Below are 15,966 nucleotides of genomic sequence, written 5' to 3' on the forward strand. Positions count from 1 at the left end.
GTTGAATACATGTGAATTTCAGAATTTGTATCAGTCACTGATTCCCCACTTTTTTTATAGCCCACCCTCCTTAAATCCCTGCCAAGCTGTGCAACAAAAAAATACGAGGAAGTAGATTTGGAGGAGGTGGGACTCTTACTGACACAGGCTTTTTCTCCCAGAATCACATTTAAAGATTCTGCTATGTAGATATCTCTCTCAGTACTGAATTTAATTTTTAGGAAGGAAGAAAATGCTTATTTGAGAGGGTAGGCAACCTTCACTGTCTCTCTTCTTGGGGCTGAACTAACTTAACAGGTTCACACCTGTTATCCCAGAACTAGAGCTTCGCTCCTCATTTATAAAAATTATAATATCTTTATGCAGTCTCTTCTGGTGAAGAAAGAGATCACTTTATTAACCTAGGGCATAACAAGTCTGCAAAATAGCCTGCAGTGAGAGCTTTTCAATTTCCACCAAAAGGAGGCAGCTCATGAGATATCTGAATTTTGGAGTACTCTTTAAATTTGAAATTTTAATGCTAAAATTAATTTAGAGAATACTGCTTAATAGAGATTTTTCAAAGGCAACTTTTATGAATAAGAACTATGATGAAATACAGAAATAAGTGAATATGGACTTGTAATTCTTCCAGGCAGTTTCTTGTTTTAGCTAAGCATTTTGAATTCAACATCGTTTATGCAGCTTGATGGTATTCTTTAAAAAATTTTTTTATTTCTCTTTTTGCCAGTGAGATTCTAGTTATACGCTTTTGAGTATAATCTCATTATTTGCTTCTTTTGATTTATACTTTCTTCTTGTATGTGGAATTGTATATATATATATTTTTTTTTTTGTTAATTTCTCTTTGTTCAGTAATCGCAGAGCCCTTTTTTTCCTGAAGTGCTATGTGGAAATTAGAGAGAACCTAACACAGAGGTGACCTGGCTTTTTACCAGATCCTCCAAAGAACCAAGCAGTGAATCCTGGAGCTACTCAGAGCTCCCATTCTTTTACATAAAATTTAGATAATGTATAGCTACTTTAATGGAAGTATAATTGAAATTTTAAAAATATCTGTTAAAAGAGATTATAGTTCTAAATTAAATATTACTGTCAGTGAAGAGTGACACATATCAAATGAAGACTGCGACTGGGCACAGCAGACAGGTTCTGATCACTGTATACGGTAGAGCAGATTTGGACGTGGAGAGTTCTGTAATTTGTCATTTAAGTGTCTGACCACTTCAGGACATCCCCTGCTCTCGGGTGAGGGAGAAGAAATGGAAGATGCACAGCAGACAGACGTTGCACTGCTGACCAAGTGGCAGAGGCTCATGGGAATTAACTACGAAGTAGTGGTAAGTTGGTCCGGCTTCCCTCTTTTTTAACTTGTACTTGTATTTGAGCATGAAGTGTATGGTAATAATAAAAGTAATCATTAGAAAGAGTCTGCTAGAATTAGGGAATATCCAGTGGTTTTTATTTTTTGTTTTTTTAAGAAGACTAAAATTGCTAATCCAGGCACTAAAAAACTCAAGAGAATGTTACATGGTAATCAAGGAGCTGAAATAAAAGGAATGGAAGTTTTAGAACTTACATTTCATAAGTATTTTAATGTTTCTGTTAGTATAAGTAATATAAACAAGAGTATTTTTCTAATTCTTAAACCTATGATTTATAGAAAGAATCAAAATAGTGACTGTTTACTTAAAAGTAAGACAAAACGCATCATAACCTATGTACAGAATTGTAGATCATCTTTTTTCCTCACCTTTTCACTCTCATGTATTAAATTATTTCAGAGCACTCTTTACATTTCACATACTACATGGTGAATGTTTTATAACATAAAACAGTTTGTATATCTAGTCAGACTATCATGATTTGCTATCCTAAAAAAAGGTTTGACAAAGTTGACCCCAAAATAATTAAGGGATTTGAAAGGGAAAAATAAAACACTTTGTTGGATAGAATTTTTTGTACTACTTTTATTTATTTGTTTCAGAACAGATGAAGGACAATAGCTACTCACATATAATATTAATAATTAACACTTACCAAGCCCTTCTTTACTATGCAGTATTCTTTTAATTTTCATAATAATAATCTTTTCCACATTTCAGATGGTTAACCTTCAAAGGAGAATTAAGTAAGCAAAACTGTTTTTTAAATAGAGTTAATGAAAAATGCCCTAAGGTCCAGCTCAAAAAATGATTAATTTAGCATTTTCTCGCAAGGGGCAGGGAGGGTGAGGATGGCTGGCATGGGTCACTAAGACTGTAGTTCTCTAGGTAGCGACTGAGTAATGAAGGGTATTCTTTTTTAGCCATTTTGTCACAGACTTCAGAGCCAACTTTAAATTCCCTGCCCTTTGATTCTGTTGGTGGTACTCCCAGTAGCCTGCCAAGGGCAGAAGTCTTCCCTGGGAGAGAAGGAAGTCATCTATGGGCCTTGGTCAGATAAATATAACTGAGACGTAGGTCTCACTTCACATTATTTGATATTACATGTGCTACATAAATGAAATAATGGAGAATGCATTGGCAGAGAGACGGACTGATAAACATTGTCAGTGGGGCCTTGGTAGGCTTCTCAGAGAAAGTAATGTTTAAGTTGGATTTCAGGGGCAAGAAGAATTTATTCAGCATTAAATTTCAAAGTCATCAGCCATTGCAGTACATTGAGCTCCATGGAGACAGCACCGAGAAAACAAGTGAACATGGGCAGAGGAGATCCTAAGAAGCCGAGAGGCAAAATGTCGTCATAGGCATTCTTTGTGCAAACTTGCCGAGAGGAGCACAAGAAGAAGCACCCAGATGCTTCTGTTAACTTCTCAGAGTTTTCTAAGAAGTGCTCAGAGAGGTGGAAGACCGTGTGTGCTAAAGAGAAAGGAAAATTTGAAGACATGGCAAAGGTGGACAAGGCCTGTGATGAATGAGAAATGAAAACCTATAACCCTCCTAAAGGAGAAACAAAAAAGAAGTTCAAGGATCCCAATGCGCCCAAGAGGCCTCCTTTGGCCTTCTTGTTCTATTCTGAGTATCGCCCAAAAATCAAAGGAGAACATCCTGGCATCTCCATAGGTGATGTTACAGAGAAACTGGGAGAAACGTGGAATAATACTGCAGCAGATGACAAGCAGCCTTATGAGAAGAAGGCAGCCAAACTGAAGGAAAAGTAAGAAAAGGACATCGCCGCCTACTGAGCTAAAGGAAAACCTGATGCATCAAAAAAGGGAATTGTCAAGGCTGAAAAAAGCAAGAAAAAGAAGGAAGAGGTGGAGGATGAGGAAGATGAAGAGAATGAGGAGGAGGAAGAAGATGAAGAGGATGAAGAAGATGATGATGAATAAGTTGGTTCTAGTGCAGTTTTTTTCTTGTCTATAAAGCATTTAACCCCCCTGTACACAACTCACTCCTTTTAAAGAAAAAAATTGAAATGTAAGGCTGTGTAAGATTTGTTTTTAAACTGTAGAGTGTCTTTTTTTGTATAGTTCACATACTACTGAATGTGTCTTTAGATAGCCCTGTCCTGGAGGTATTTCAATAGCCACTGACCTTTCCTGGTACAGGATGGGGGTTGTAAATTGGCATGGAAATTTAAAGCAGGTTCTTGTTGGTGCACAACACTAATGAGTTATATATGGGGATGGTAGTTTTTCATCTTCAGTTGCCTCTGATGCAGCTTATACGAAATATTGTTCTGTTAACTGAATACCACTCTGTAATTGCAAAAAAAAAAAAAAAAAAAAAAGTTGCAGCTGTTTTGTTGATATTCTGAATGCTTCTAAGTAAATACAATTTTTTTATTAGTAAAAAAATAAATAAATAAATTTCAAAGTCAGATGATTTTGCTTCTGTTAGTGACTTTACAAAAGTTAACAAGATGTGGAAGAACTTTTTTTTTTTCCTTTGGTACTGGTGTTCAAACTCGGGACCTTGCATTTGCAAGGCAGGTGTGGTTCCACTAAGCTAAATCTCCAGCCCGTAAAGAACTCTTTTTAAGGAAACAGCCTTCTCTCAGTTTTTTATCCATTTCATTAAATTTGAAATAAAAAATCTTTAGCATATGTACTAATTTTACTATAAATATTGGATTCTGTGCAAAGTTAGGTACTTTCCTGACATTATTCTTTAGTGAACATAACAATTAGAAGCTTTTATTCACTTTTAATGCTTTTAATGATTATTGTTTTCCCTCAGTACAACATAACACCCGGAGGGTTGTAGAGTCAGTTGCCTAAAATCCCCTTTTTACCTGGATAGCTGTGGTTAAATTAATCTCTTCGAATCTCATTTTACTTTTTAAATACAAAGAGAGAAATTGTACCTGTACATGAAAAGAAAATAAGATAATTATGAAATGAGATCAGCATAGTCCTTGCCACATGGTACTAAGTGCTACATATGTGTCTTTTTTACACTGTCTTTTGGGCTAAAGCTTTAATGAAGTTCTCATGGCCTTCCATCTAGTATGACCATCTGTACACACTGAAAAATACGTTGGGTGTTTGCGGCTGGCTGCTTCTCTGGTGTTTTTGGTTCAGGAAACCAATAGACATCAGTACTATATCAAAGGCAAAAAACCCAAAGCTCACAACATGGTTTTTGAAGCTTTCATTACAAAACTGAAAATTTTGAAATGAACATAAAATATAGGCATGAGTAGAGCAACAGTATATTAGAATTGTGATGTTGTTTTTCCCATTCAGGTGGCTCACGTGAGCAAGTTTAGTGAGAGCAGTGGACTGGGGATAAGTCTGGAAGCAGCAGTGGGCCATCACTTTATCCGCTCTGTGCTGCCGGAAGGGCCTGTTGGACACAGTGGGAAGCTCTTCAGTGGAGATGAGCTCTTGGAAGTACGGAGCTGTGCTTTCCTTTCTCTTCCATAAATGAGACTGAAAAGACTCGGGGGGCTTAGTACGGTTGATTTGTAAGATTTTGTTTTACCCTCCCCAGAACAATATCTATTTAAATCCAACCAAAGCAAAAATTTCAAATCACTATGCACATGGAGCTTCAGACCTTATTTTATGTTGGTTTTTGTTTTGCTTTAGCTCCAAAGAATTTATAAAACTTTTTTGAAAAGTTTTAGAAATAAATTTAATTTTTTGAATAGATAACCTAGGTTTCAACAGAGAATGTAAAGATAAACACTGAAAATCTCTTCCCAGCCCTTTTATGAAAATTTTATTTTGAAACATGTTTTTGCTAAGTCACATAGACTGGGTTTGAACTTGAGGTAGTCCTGCCTCACTCTCCCACAGTGCTGAGATTATAGGCCTGTGTCATCATGCCAGGCGGTGCCATTTTCCATTTCTAACTTAGTAAATGTCAGTTTGTTAATTAACAGTGTTAATTTTTAATGACTTTTCTCCTTTATCCTTTGTGGATATTTTCATTAACTTAACCTTTTCCAGACTCCCACACAGCAGATCAAATATAGAAGAAACCTAATAGTTTTTCATAGAGTTCTTTAAAAGCTCCAGTTACAGTAAAACTCTAAACTTGTGCATAAATTGCTTGAGATAGTACTTCCACATGTCTAACTACATTTCTGGCATTGTAGAACTGGTCATCACCAGAGTAGATTTTGTATTTATTTCATAAGAAAAAATGTTTTCAGTAGAATATTCATGTTATTAAATGTTTCTGACTTGTGTAATACATCTTGTTTTATAGGTGAATGGCATAACTTTGCTTGGGGAAAATCATCAAGATGTGGTCAATATTTTAAAAGAATTGCCTATAGAAGTGACAATGGTGTGCTGCCGTCGAACTGTGCCTCCCATCGCCCAGTCAGAATTGGACAGCCTGGACTTAAGTGACATTGAGCTAGCAGAAAAGGTATGAAACTTAAGAGATGCGGCTGATGTGAATATATAATTTAAAGTATATATTGTGCTAAAAATGGTGTGAGTATTTGGTTTCTTCACTTAGCCTATGATTAGAGGGGGGATCTTGAAGTCTGACAGACCTGGGTTGAATCACACTTGATACACTAGTTGTGCCACCTTGAGCAAAAGTCGCTTCGTCTTTTTGTACTTCATTTTTATGTAAAATTTGTCATGTACCTGCCTCAAAGAGTTTCTCAGGATGCTAATGAAAGCTATAATTTTAGATATCATCACCCAGGCATTTGTATAATTTAATTGCAATATTTCTAGATGCTCATATATCTCCATTTACAGAAGAAAAAAAACTGAAGTATATAAGTAGTATATATGTAGTACACATATGGAGAAATATGCTTTATATCAATTCTGTGGCTGGTACAGAAGGAATGCTAAAATATGGGTGGACAGAACATTTCAGTATGTACCAGTCTCATTTGCACACTGTAGTTTTAAAATAAATTTGAGCTCATAATATATATCAAATGATTCTCTATGCTATCCAGACACACTCATTTTCCTGTCTGCTTTTCTTTTCCATTCAGATCAAAATGTCAAGTGATGTTGCTCATCAGCTTTTGGGAGGATGCACAATACATTTGTAAAGCTAAGACTTGGGCTCTGCATAATTTAGAGCCTCACTGAATCTCATTTAAAATGTAATAAGAGATAATGTTGGGATTTGACTTACATTATACTGAAGGAATCAGTACAATGGAAAAATTTTGAAAACTTAGACGAATGAAGTCAATAATTTAATATCCCCATAGCTAACACAAGTAGAGTAAAATAGGAAACATAATTCCAAATCCTGTATGGCTCCAAAGGCAGGAATCATTTTAATGTGGTGTAAATGAGATAATCACAATAAAGCAGGTGGAGAGATTTGTATCCACGCTCCTAGATTGTCCAGTAGTTGATATAAAACAAAGGTAGTATACAAAGTAGAATTTCATCCTAATGAACACGTTTTTCTTAAATTTGGTATGTTTATACACGCACGTGATGTGGAATTCATCTATATTCCCTTTATTTTTACCGAAGTTGACTTTTTGAATCCTAATTTGTGTCAGGTGCTTTATAAATGTTACTTCATTTAATCCTCAAAAATTTCTATGAAATGAGTAACTGAAGCCCATGTTAAGAATTTTTCTCAAGATAGGGTTGGGGATTTAACTCAGAGGCACCACATGTGCCTCACAAAGTGCAAGGTCCTGAGTGCGATCCCTGGTACCAAAAAGGAAAAAAAAAAAAAGGAATATTGTTCAAGGTAACACGGAAATCATGAAGTCAAGCTTCAAGCCTAAGTAAATCTGATTTCAGATCTAATGGCTTGTGACTGTTTAATGAAATAATAAAATAATCTTGTGCCCAAGTAACTACCTTAGAACCCTTGTTCGTATAAAGTACAAAACTTTTATTCATGTTTTCTTTTGAGTTACTATATATTATAAAAATTTTAATTAAAAAGAAAGTAGCTTTACTTTCTTTCTGATTATAAGGTTGATGAACAAAATGACCACTACCCATACACATGGTACTGCGGTATAACCATTGTATAATTTTATAAAAAATCTTCAAGTACTACTTTTTTGATACCGATTTCAACTTAGTATTTTTCTTCTTTAATAAGTCATACCTTAATTCTTAAAGGTTTTGTGTTAAATTTAAGCACTCTTAGAGAGTGCTTCATGATAGACAGATGCTGGGGATCTTTCTTTTCCTGGTCGTTTTGGTCTCTGTTTTCGCCACTCTGGAGCCTCTGAAATAAGAGATGTCTGTCTGTTATGAAGCCTCTCGTTGACCTGGGTGAGCTCATCGGGTCCTCGGAGACAGAAGACCCAGTGCCGACAGCGACTGCCATAGGAGAGGACGTGGAAGAGGCGCACACACCTCTGGCCATGTGGGAGGCTGGCATCCAGCACGTAGAGCTGGAGAAAGGGAGCAGAGGCCTCGGTTTTAGCATTTTAGATTATCAGGTAAACATATTCTACTTTTAATAATTTTTTAAAAGGTGCCATATATTATAATATATAATGTTGATAGTAGAGAAAAAGAAGTGTTTCAAAGCCATTAAAGACACTGTCGTGGTTTTAGTGAGCCTTTCGAAATAGTGATTTAAATGATTCATTGTTCATCATAAGGGATTTCTTTTAGCATTGAACTCATTGAGCTGTTTTATATTTAAACTCAGAAATTTGAGGAACATTACATTTTAGGAATATCTAGATATAGTGTTTTTGTCATTTGAGAAATTATTTTGTTTCTGTGTTCTTGAATTGGTGGATCATATTTAATTATTCATAAAATATTACTATGCATTTTTGTCTTAGGTACATAATAAATTTATCATAGGATGTATTGTAAGTTCTGGTGTTCAGTTATTTCACTAAATTTATGAGTATGTCTAAAACGGTCCAGTGCCGCCTGTGTCCTTACCTGCACTGTCCAGCAAGGACTACATGAGGAAATGCAGTCTTGACAGCACAGCTGCTGTCCCTCGCTAGCACTGCACAGAAAGCCACCTCAGTGAACTCCAGGGAGTTGGGTGTATAGGCCTATATTCTGCAGCCATGTTCTGATCTTGAGGTTGCTGTGTAAATGAAATCACTTCATCACCAAACTCTCCATGACCTCTTTTCTACATTTCTTCATTTCAAAAGAAAGGGTGCTGCCTTTCATACACTCACATCATCTTGGAACACCTATTCAGCAGATGCTGTTGTGAATAATGATACATCTGACATTTAGCCTCAGATGAGCTATACAGTTTGTCTGTACAATTTAAGAGATCTGCTCAGGAACAGTAGTGAATGAGAGTGCCATTGTTTCTGGCAAACTCTCCGTCAACTCCCTAATGTGACATAGAGCCAACTGTTGCCCAAATAATTCACTGAATACTTTGTATAGAATATTTTGTATGAAATTTGTAAGGTACTTCATGCAGTTATCTGTCTAATATAATTCAGAAGGGACAACCTGGAAAATTTTGTTTTGTTTTGTTCTGTTTTTTGAGATAGGTTCTCACTATGTAGTTGAGACTGATCTGGAACTCACTGTGTAGCCTAGGCTGCTTTCGAACTCACAATGATCCACCTGTCTCAGCCTCCGAGTGTTGGTATTACAGGCTTGCCACCACACCTGGATTGGAAAATTTTTTTAATGTAAAAAGGAAATGAGTTCTCATTGCTGTCCATTCTGTTAGGATCCCATTGACCCGGCAAGCACTGTGATTGTCATTCGTTCCTTGGTGCCTGGCGGCATCGCAGAAAAGGATGGGCGACTTCTTCCTGGAGACCGCCTCATGTTTGTCAATGACATTAACCTGGAACGCAGCAGCCTTGAGGAGGCCGTGGAGGCACTGAAGGGGGCATCACCGGGGGCGGTGAGGATTGGCGTGGCTAAGCCTTTACCTGTAAGAATTTCGGTATTGGTGATTTCCTTTTGTATTTGTAAGAAAAATGGCTTACAGGCTTTTGTTTTCGACTTCAGGTGTTCTTGTAATTCACTCATCACATTAGGTACTTTTCATTGTCACAATTATTAGCTGCGTAACTATATAGATTTAATTTTGAGTAATATTTTTTAAGAGGATAAAGGAAAGAAAACAGGATATTTATAGAAAAATGTAACATTGCTTTTGTAGGTCTTTTTAAACTTTGTTTAAATTCAACAATAAAGTCATGATGAAGGCAAAAATCAGATGTTTCAAAGAAATATGGATTTAAATTTTAAAATACCAATCGATGGGGGTATTGAAAATGAATGCCATTAGCAACTAATAGTAGACTCTTTAATCATAGTGGAGCAAAGTAGAAACTCCAACAGAGTGGATTGAGTTCCTGAATTATTTTGATCTCAGCCCATTTGTTGTCCGGAAATTGCAGTCTGAAAACTGGGTTCATCAGTTTTTGGCCCACCTCATGGAAGAAGGAGTGGTTTGCATGGTGTGACATGTATTCACATGGCCACTGTAAATATAAATGTAAAAACACAGAGACGTTGTCAATTTCTTGGACTTTTCCCTCAGTTTATAAATTTAATTTTAAATGAAAGGGCAAATATATTTTCTCTTAAGTAAATGCAAACACATAGATATATTTGCATAAACAGCAATAAAGATTTATTGATTTTGGGGAAAGAATTTCTTAAGTAATAAGCTTTGTTAATGTATTTTAATGTTAAATTATTCCATGTACCAGTTTTAGTCTACAAAGGATTTCCGTGACCCAAAAAATGTATTTATAAAAAAGTAAAGAGAGGGAGGGAAGAATGAAGAATATGACAATCCAACCTAAAATGAAACCCAAATTATAGAAATAATGAAAAGAGATCCATATAAGGATAATGTAATAATGAAGATGGGCCGTTACAAGACCATGCACATTTATTAAGGTTGGATCATAAATTTAGTTCTGGTCTGTTAGACAAAAAGAAATGGCAAACATGATTGTGTGTGTGTGTGTGTGTGTGTGTATGTAACATATTATACATAACATATATTATATATATTTTATATATATTCCCTTAAGGAGAAATTTTACCATTTATTTTGAAGTACGGTCTTTTTCTTCCTTGTTCCAAAATAAATTTCTTCTAATTCCAAGCTTCAGGTTGAAATTAAGTATACATTGTAATATAGGATGAATACCTCTTGTACTTCAAATGATGCTTAATAAATATATATTTAGGAAAAGAATAAAAACATTCTTCTGTTATACTTATGCATGTATATATCTATTGCTGACACAGAGTGTGTATCTAAATATTTAACCCATTTCATTGGAGATTGGAATAAAAATGTTAGATTTTAGGCCGGGGATTGAGCTCAGCGGTTCTGCTGCCTGCCTTGCAAATGCAAGGACCCAAGTTCGATCCCAGTTACTAAAAATAAAAATAAAAAAGTTAGATTTTTTTGGTCAGTGTGCTCAGGATTACAGTATAATAGTGCAAGACTGCAATTGAAGCAGACAGTGTACTTGTACTGTTTTTCTTCTGTTTTATCATGATCTATACAAAATTATTTGGCTTCACTGAAGATTCAGTAACATTCCTTGTCAAATAAGCTTCATTCTCTAACTTCCTGAAAAGGGGTGACAGAGAGAAGGTGATTCTTCTTTTTAGGGTTTTATATTCTACACCTGTTTTGAAGTCTTAATAACTAAGATTTGCCTGTCATTATTTTGCCGGAATATTTGACAGTTAAAATGACCAGAAGATTATTATAATACAAAAAAATCTTTTATAAGAAAAGTGAAAAAATAGTAGAAAGATTCTCATCTAGCACATGATGTTTATACTAGAAAAATGTCCTCTTTGAGTTTTTTCAAATAAAGTGTTTAATGTGGGTACTTGTGAAATTTATACTTATTCTATGCCAGAGTCTCTTACTGTCATTTGAAAACCTTCCCAGTTTTTACTTCTCTCTTCTCACTTTCTTCCCCTTGTCTTCTTCCCTCCCCTCTGTACTTCCTCGCTGCCCTGTCTCCCGGGAACTGGCCTTTGCACCTCACTCCCCCGCAGCTGTCGCCAGAAGAAGGTTATGTCTCTGCGAAGGAGGAGCCCTTTCTCTGCTCGCCACTCTCCTTCCAGGAGCACAGTCTGCCTGCCAAAGCCCTCCTCCGTGGGGCTGACTTGGCTCTGGTTAGTGGCCCCAAGTTACCCAGCTTCCTTTCCCAATTCATACATGTCTCACTTTGCCTTTCCAGATATTCTGGATGAAACTTACTATGTTCTTTGCTCGGTATGTTTTAGAAATTCATTGTGTACATCTTGCTTTCAACCAGATTGGGACCTATTTCTTGTACTGTGTGTATTTTGGTAAGCCAAATTTTGAGGGAGTTAATTCATTTTGTTAATCTTTTTAAATCGCAAACTCTTGAAGTATCTCTTCAGGAAGATATATGTATGCTATGTAAACATTTTCACGTTTTGATACTTAACATACGAGGAAACTTTGGGCCCTACCCTCAGTGGTCATCATCATTTAGCATGCTATGAACTTTGCATAGTACTGGTATGTTAAACAGTACCCAGAAAGAGCAAATTATTCTTGAAATGTCACAGGATACGGTATTCTCTGTACAGTTGACATGGCATCTTTGCACCTATTTAAACGAATGCCCATCAAAAAGATTAGTCCCACTTTTATGGATGCCTAGCATTTTATAGTAATAGCAAGTGCCCTGGATCTAACCAGTTGTGTAATGTTGTGCTGCTTACTCATCCTCTCTGGGTCCTCTTGTTTTGTCTCCATGGTATTTAAGCAAAATGAGTTTCAGAATTTCTCCTAAAATTCTAAGGCAGTAGGTATACAAATATTCTTAAATATTATCTAAAATAAATTTTATCTATGACAGTCATGACACAAGATAGTTTATACTGTCTTGTCACAATGACAAATAGTAAATATTATCTATTTGTGGTACATAATGCCCACTTATAAAAGATAAATCTCTACTTCGCGATTCACTGGCAAGTTGGAGCCTGCACTTACACACTGCCACCGGCCTGTGAGGTGCATCTCAAGTGGGGGTTACATTGAAGTACCCCGCCTATATTTTTAACAGCTTTTCCAGTGCTACCTCCTCTAATGTTGTAGTGCTTCTAACTTCTAAACATTTAAGTCGAAATAAGAAAGAAATAGAACATGTGGAATTCGCCATCAAAATGACCAGAAAATGCTGATAGATCAGAAAGTGTGGGCCTGAGTACCTGCAGGTGTCAAACTTAATGTTACTTTTTTCCTTGAGTCTGCTGGGGAAGATCGTAATATGATTTTTAGAAAATATGTGGTGAAATTCCCTGTCTCATTCTGTATGAGATTACTACTAGAAGTGTATAGCCTAAAACTCCTCATGACCAGATGACAGGCCCTTTATCAGACTAATTTTAGCATGAAGTCAGACTTTTTTTTTCCTTTGGTTAATACAACTTCCAATGGTTTTAAACTCTATTTAAATAGAACACATAGGTTTCAGAAGTGTAATTGGTTTGCTATGCTTTTGATAAGTTTACTTTGGAGGACTAGAAGAGAGAACCTTGTTCGTTTCATTAAGGGGTAAGAGTTGGTCCTGTGAACTTGTTAAAAGTAAATATTTTCTTTAACTTTTTAAACTGCTGATATTTAAAATTGATCCAGGACTTTTGTTGTTGCTTTTAGCTCTTTTACTGATAGAATAAAGTAGCCTTCAGTGCCAACACTGTTCTAGAGGTGGGCAGTTTGTCCTTGTTCTGCTGCATAGCCTCTTATGTGCCCCACAGAGTGGAAGGAACACGCAGCAAACAGTATAGACAAAAGAATGGTCCCAGTATACCTGTCAGTCTTGGCACAGGAGCCTGTGATATTTGTTGTCAAACAGAATTCCCATCTGATGCTGTTTTATTCCTAGGTGGATACACAGGAGGCTGAAATAGTAGACGAGTCCACATTTGAGTCACAGTTCTCTCCTGATAAGGACAGTGTCTATTCTACCCCAGCCTCTGTCTTATCTTTTCATGGCAGTGTGTGCAGCGATGGTCTGAGCTATGAGCCCTCCCTTCAATCATCTCCTCCCAAGGTATGAAGAGAAGCTATTTTACTTATGCGGAGCCTTTGTGTACAGTTTTCCAGAGATTATTGTGTAAGGGCAAGTTGTGGAGTAGCGTATTAGAGCCATTATATTTCTCCAGCCATGGATTCACTTTATCAGATTAAAGTTCAATTTCATTTGGGTAGTGTGGATTGGCTATCTTAGAGATTAGTATGGACTGTTTAATTTTAATGTCTGTCAGGCATGCTGATTCAAAGTGTAGATTAGAATGTTCATGTCAGAGAGAAAAAATTTAATGAAATGAATTTTCTAAGCTGTGGGTTATAGTAGTATTTATTTTGGAAAATTTCAAGAATAACATTATTAATGGTTTTAAAACTAACTTTTACACATAGTTGGATAGTAAAATGTTTCCTGCATTAATTTAAAACTTACTAGCCAAGGTAAACTTAACGTTGTATTTTTATGTAAAATGATGCCTAAGAACAATTTATGTAAAAAGTCGCAGAACAAAGTATGTTTATATCGGTGCATGTTAATGAAGACTTCGTGTAGTGTTTGACATATACTCTGTGTTATAGAAATAAACTAGAGGCATAAATTCCCCAGTGCTATCCATTTTCTTGGTGACATACTCTGTAATGCTTAGTAATCATTTAAACCTATGCAATCTTTTAAGTGCAGAATGGTATGTTATTTCATACTTTAATTTGTATTTACTGATTACTAGAGAAATTTATTACTTTTCCTCCTATTGAACATTTGTTCTTCACATTTCATATAGTTTGACCACTTTTATATTGCTTATTTATCTTTCTGATGATTTGAGTAGTTTATATATCTGAAAATTAATGCATAAAGCAATTTGATACATATTTTTACAAGTGTGTATGTGTATGTATAGTGAAAATCTAAAAATATTGTAGGCCTTGTATTTCTCAACTTCAGAAAGAAATGATCATTGTTGAAGAAAAGGAAACATGGAACTTAGCTGTATCTATCATGCATCACTTATTTTAAGAAAAAATATGATAGAAGAAAATATGAGAAAATGTTCATATGTGTTGAGTCTAGGCAAAGTGTTCATATGTGGATATATTTTCTTTATTTTTCTATGTTAGAAATATGCCATAAATATACTTCAAGATAAAAAGACTGGACAGTCATTTTTCCTAAATACACAATATTTTTCTGCATAAATTCTGCATAAATTATGGGAAAAAGTCTTGCTTATGAAAACATTAGAATGTTATATTTTCGTAGGTCTAGCACCATTTTTTCCCGAATAATGTAATTTTGGGGCCAGAACATTTTCAAAACACTTTGTTTTTATGTTCACGGTGCACCTGTTATCCCTGCAAATGATGCCGGGCAGTCTCCTTGAGCTGGTTTGCAAGGTATAATCTTGAGTAGAGCAGCTGTTGCTCTTGTAGCACACCTGAGACTTCTTTCTGGCTGTGTCCTGTCTGGAATATGTGTAGCCTTTATTGGCCTCGGGGCTGGAAGCTGAGTTCATCTCCGCGTGGAATAGCTTAGTCCACCGCGTAGTATACTTCTTCTTGCCAGTGGGACAGATTGCATTGTTTAACTTGCTAATTGTTACTTAAAGGGGTTGCGTAGTCTGCATACTGAGAAGCATGTATTTCACAGGGTAAATGCTGGCTGTGTGCCGCACCACATACTGACTTACTGAACTGTGCTCGCCTCCTACTACTTCTTTCCCCCTAAGCAGTTTACTCTTCTGTTGAAGCAGATTTGGGAAGCTTGTCTAACAACTGAAATATTTAAAGTACAAAACAACAAAGCATTAATGAGTGTGTTCCAAAACACATTGTAAAACTCCTGTGTGCATTCAGTTTCTTAGAAAGTAGGACTGTTCCTGCATCATGATATATCTCTGCAAATCCAGTGTTTGGTTTTCATTTTGACTGCACCTTTTTAAGTACATATATATTTACTGTAAAAACTTATGCACATAGGCCTGGGATTTAGCTCACTAGTTCAGTGGCCAGCCTTGCAAGCGCAAGGACCTGAGAGTTCAATCCCCGATACCCCCCAAAAAATTATGTAAATAAAAAATTATACATTATATTTTTCCCGTTTCTTTGCACTAAATTTATCTTAAAAGATAGAATGGTGATTTATTATGGAATTTAGAACTATTTTTCTTCAAAAATAAGTTCACATTAAGGCTTTTAAATTAATAAAATAAAAACAAGATAGGATATATGTAATTATTTAAATATATGGTATATGTGGATATTTGAGAAAAACAAAGATATAGCTGTTCATTTTTGCTCCTGTCCACACAAATGTTCCATTTGGGGCCCATTTTGCTTTATTAACTTGCTGTTTTTATTAGTATATGTTTGCAGCAAATAACATTTGCATTCCTTGTATGGAATCGGTCCAAGTATATAACATATCTTAATTCCTTTTTTCATCCTCTTTCCCTCCTCTCCCTCCACCATCTCTTGATTCCCTTCCTATCAGAGAAAGATCTATTTTTTTAAAGAAATAATGTTTGTGCTGGGTGTGGTGGCGCACGCCTGTAATCCC

General features: G+C 35.8%; 1 protein-coding gene and 1 pseudogene across 10 annotated transcripts in view; both read left to right on the forward strand.

Annotated features, from left to right (window-relative positions):
* Mpdz (multiple PDZ domain crumbs cell polarity complex component) overlaps positions 1-15,966 on the forward strand; it is a 143,039-nt gene that overhangs the window by 45,403 nt on the left and 81,670 nt on the right. For 7 of the 10 annotated variants that reach the window (XM_010630975.1, XM_010630978.1, XM_010630980.1 and 4 more), the window contains exons 12-18: positions 1,231-1,340; positions 4,694-4,840; positions 5,664-5,828; positions 7,669-7,854; positions 9,081-9,290; positions 11,399-11,518; positions 13,267-13,434. In XM_010630975.1, coding sequence (XP_010629277.1) covers positions 1,231-1,340; positions 4,694-4,840; positions 5,664-5,828; positions 7,669-7,854; positions 9,081-9,290; positions 11,399-11,518; positions 13,267-13,434 — 1,106 coding nt within the window. The remainder of the gene's footprint in view (positions 1-1,230; positions 1,341-4,693; positions 4,841-5,663; positions 5,829-7,668; positions 7,855-9,080; positions 9,291-11,398; positions 11,519-13,266; positions 13,435-15,966) is intronic. The other 3 variants (XM_010630976.1, XM_010630982.1, XM_010630983.1) reach the window with 3 other exon arrangements.
* On the forward strand, positions 2,148-3,334 carry LOC104866777 (annotated as a pseudogene).

The sequence above is a fragment of the Fukomys damarensis genome, unplaced genomic scaffold (genome assembly GCF_012274545.1).
Source record: "Fukomys damarensis isolate Sample0158 unplaced genomic scaffold, DMR_v1.0_HiC HiC_scaffold_31, whole genome shotgun sequence".
Classification (NCBI taxonomy): Eukaryota; Metazoa; Chordata; class Mammalia; order Rodentia; family Bathyergidae; genus Fukomys; species Fukomys damarensis.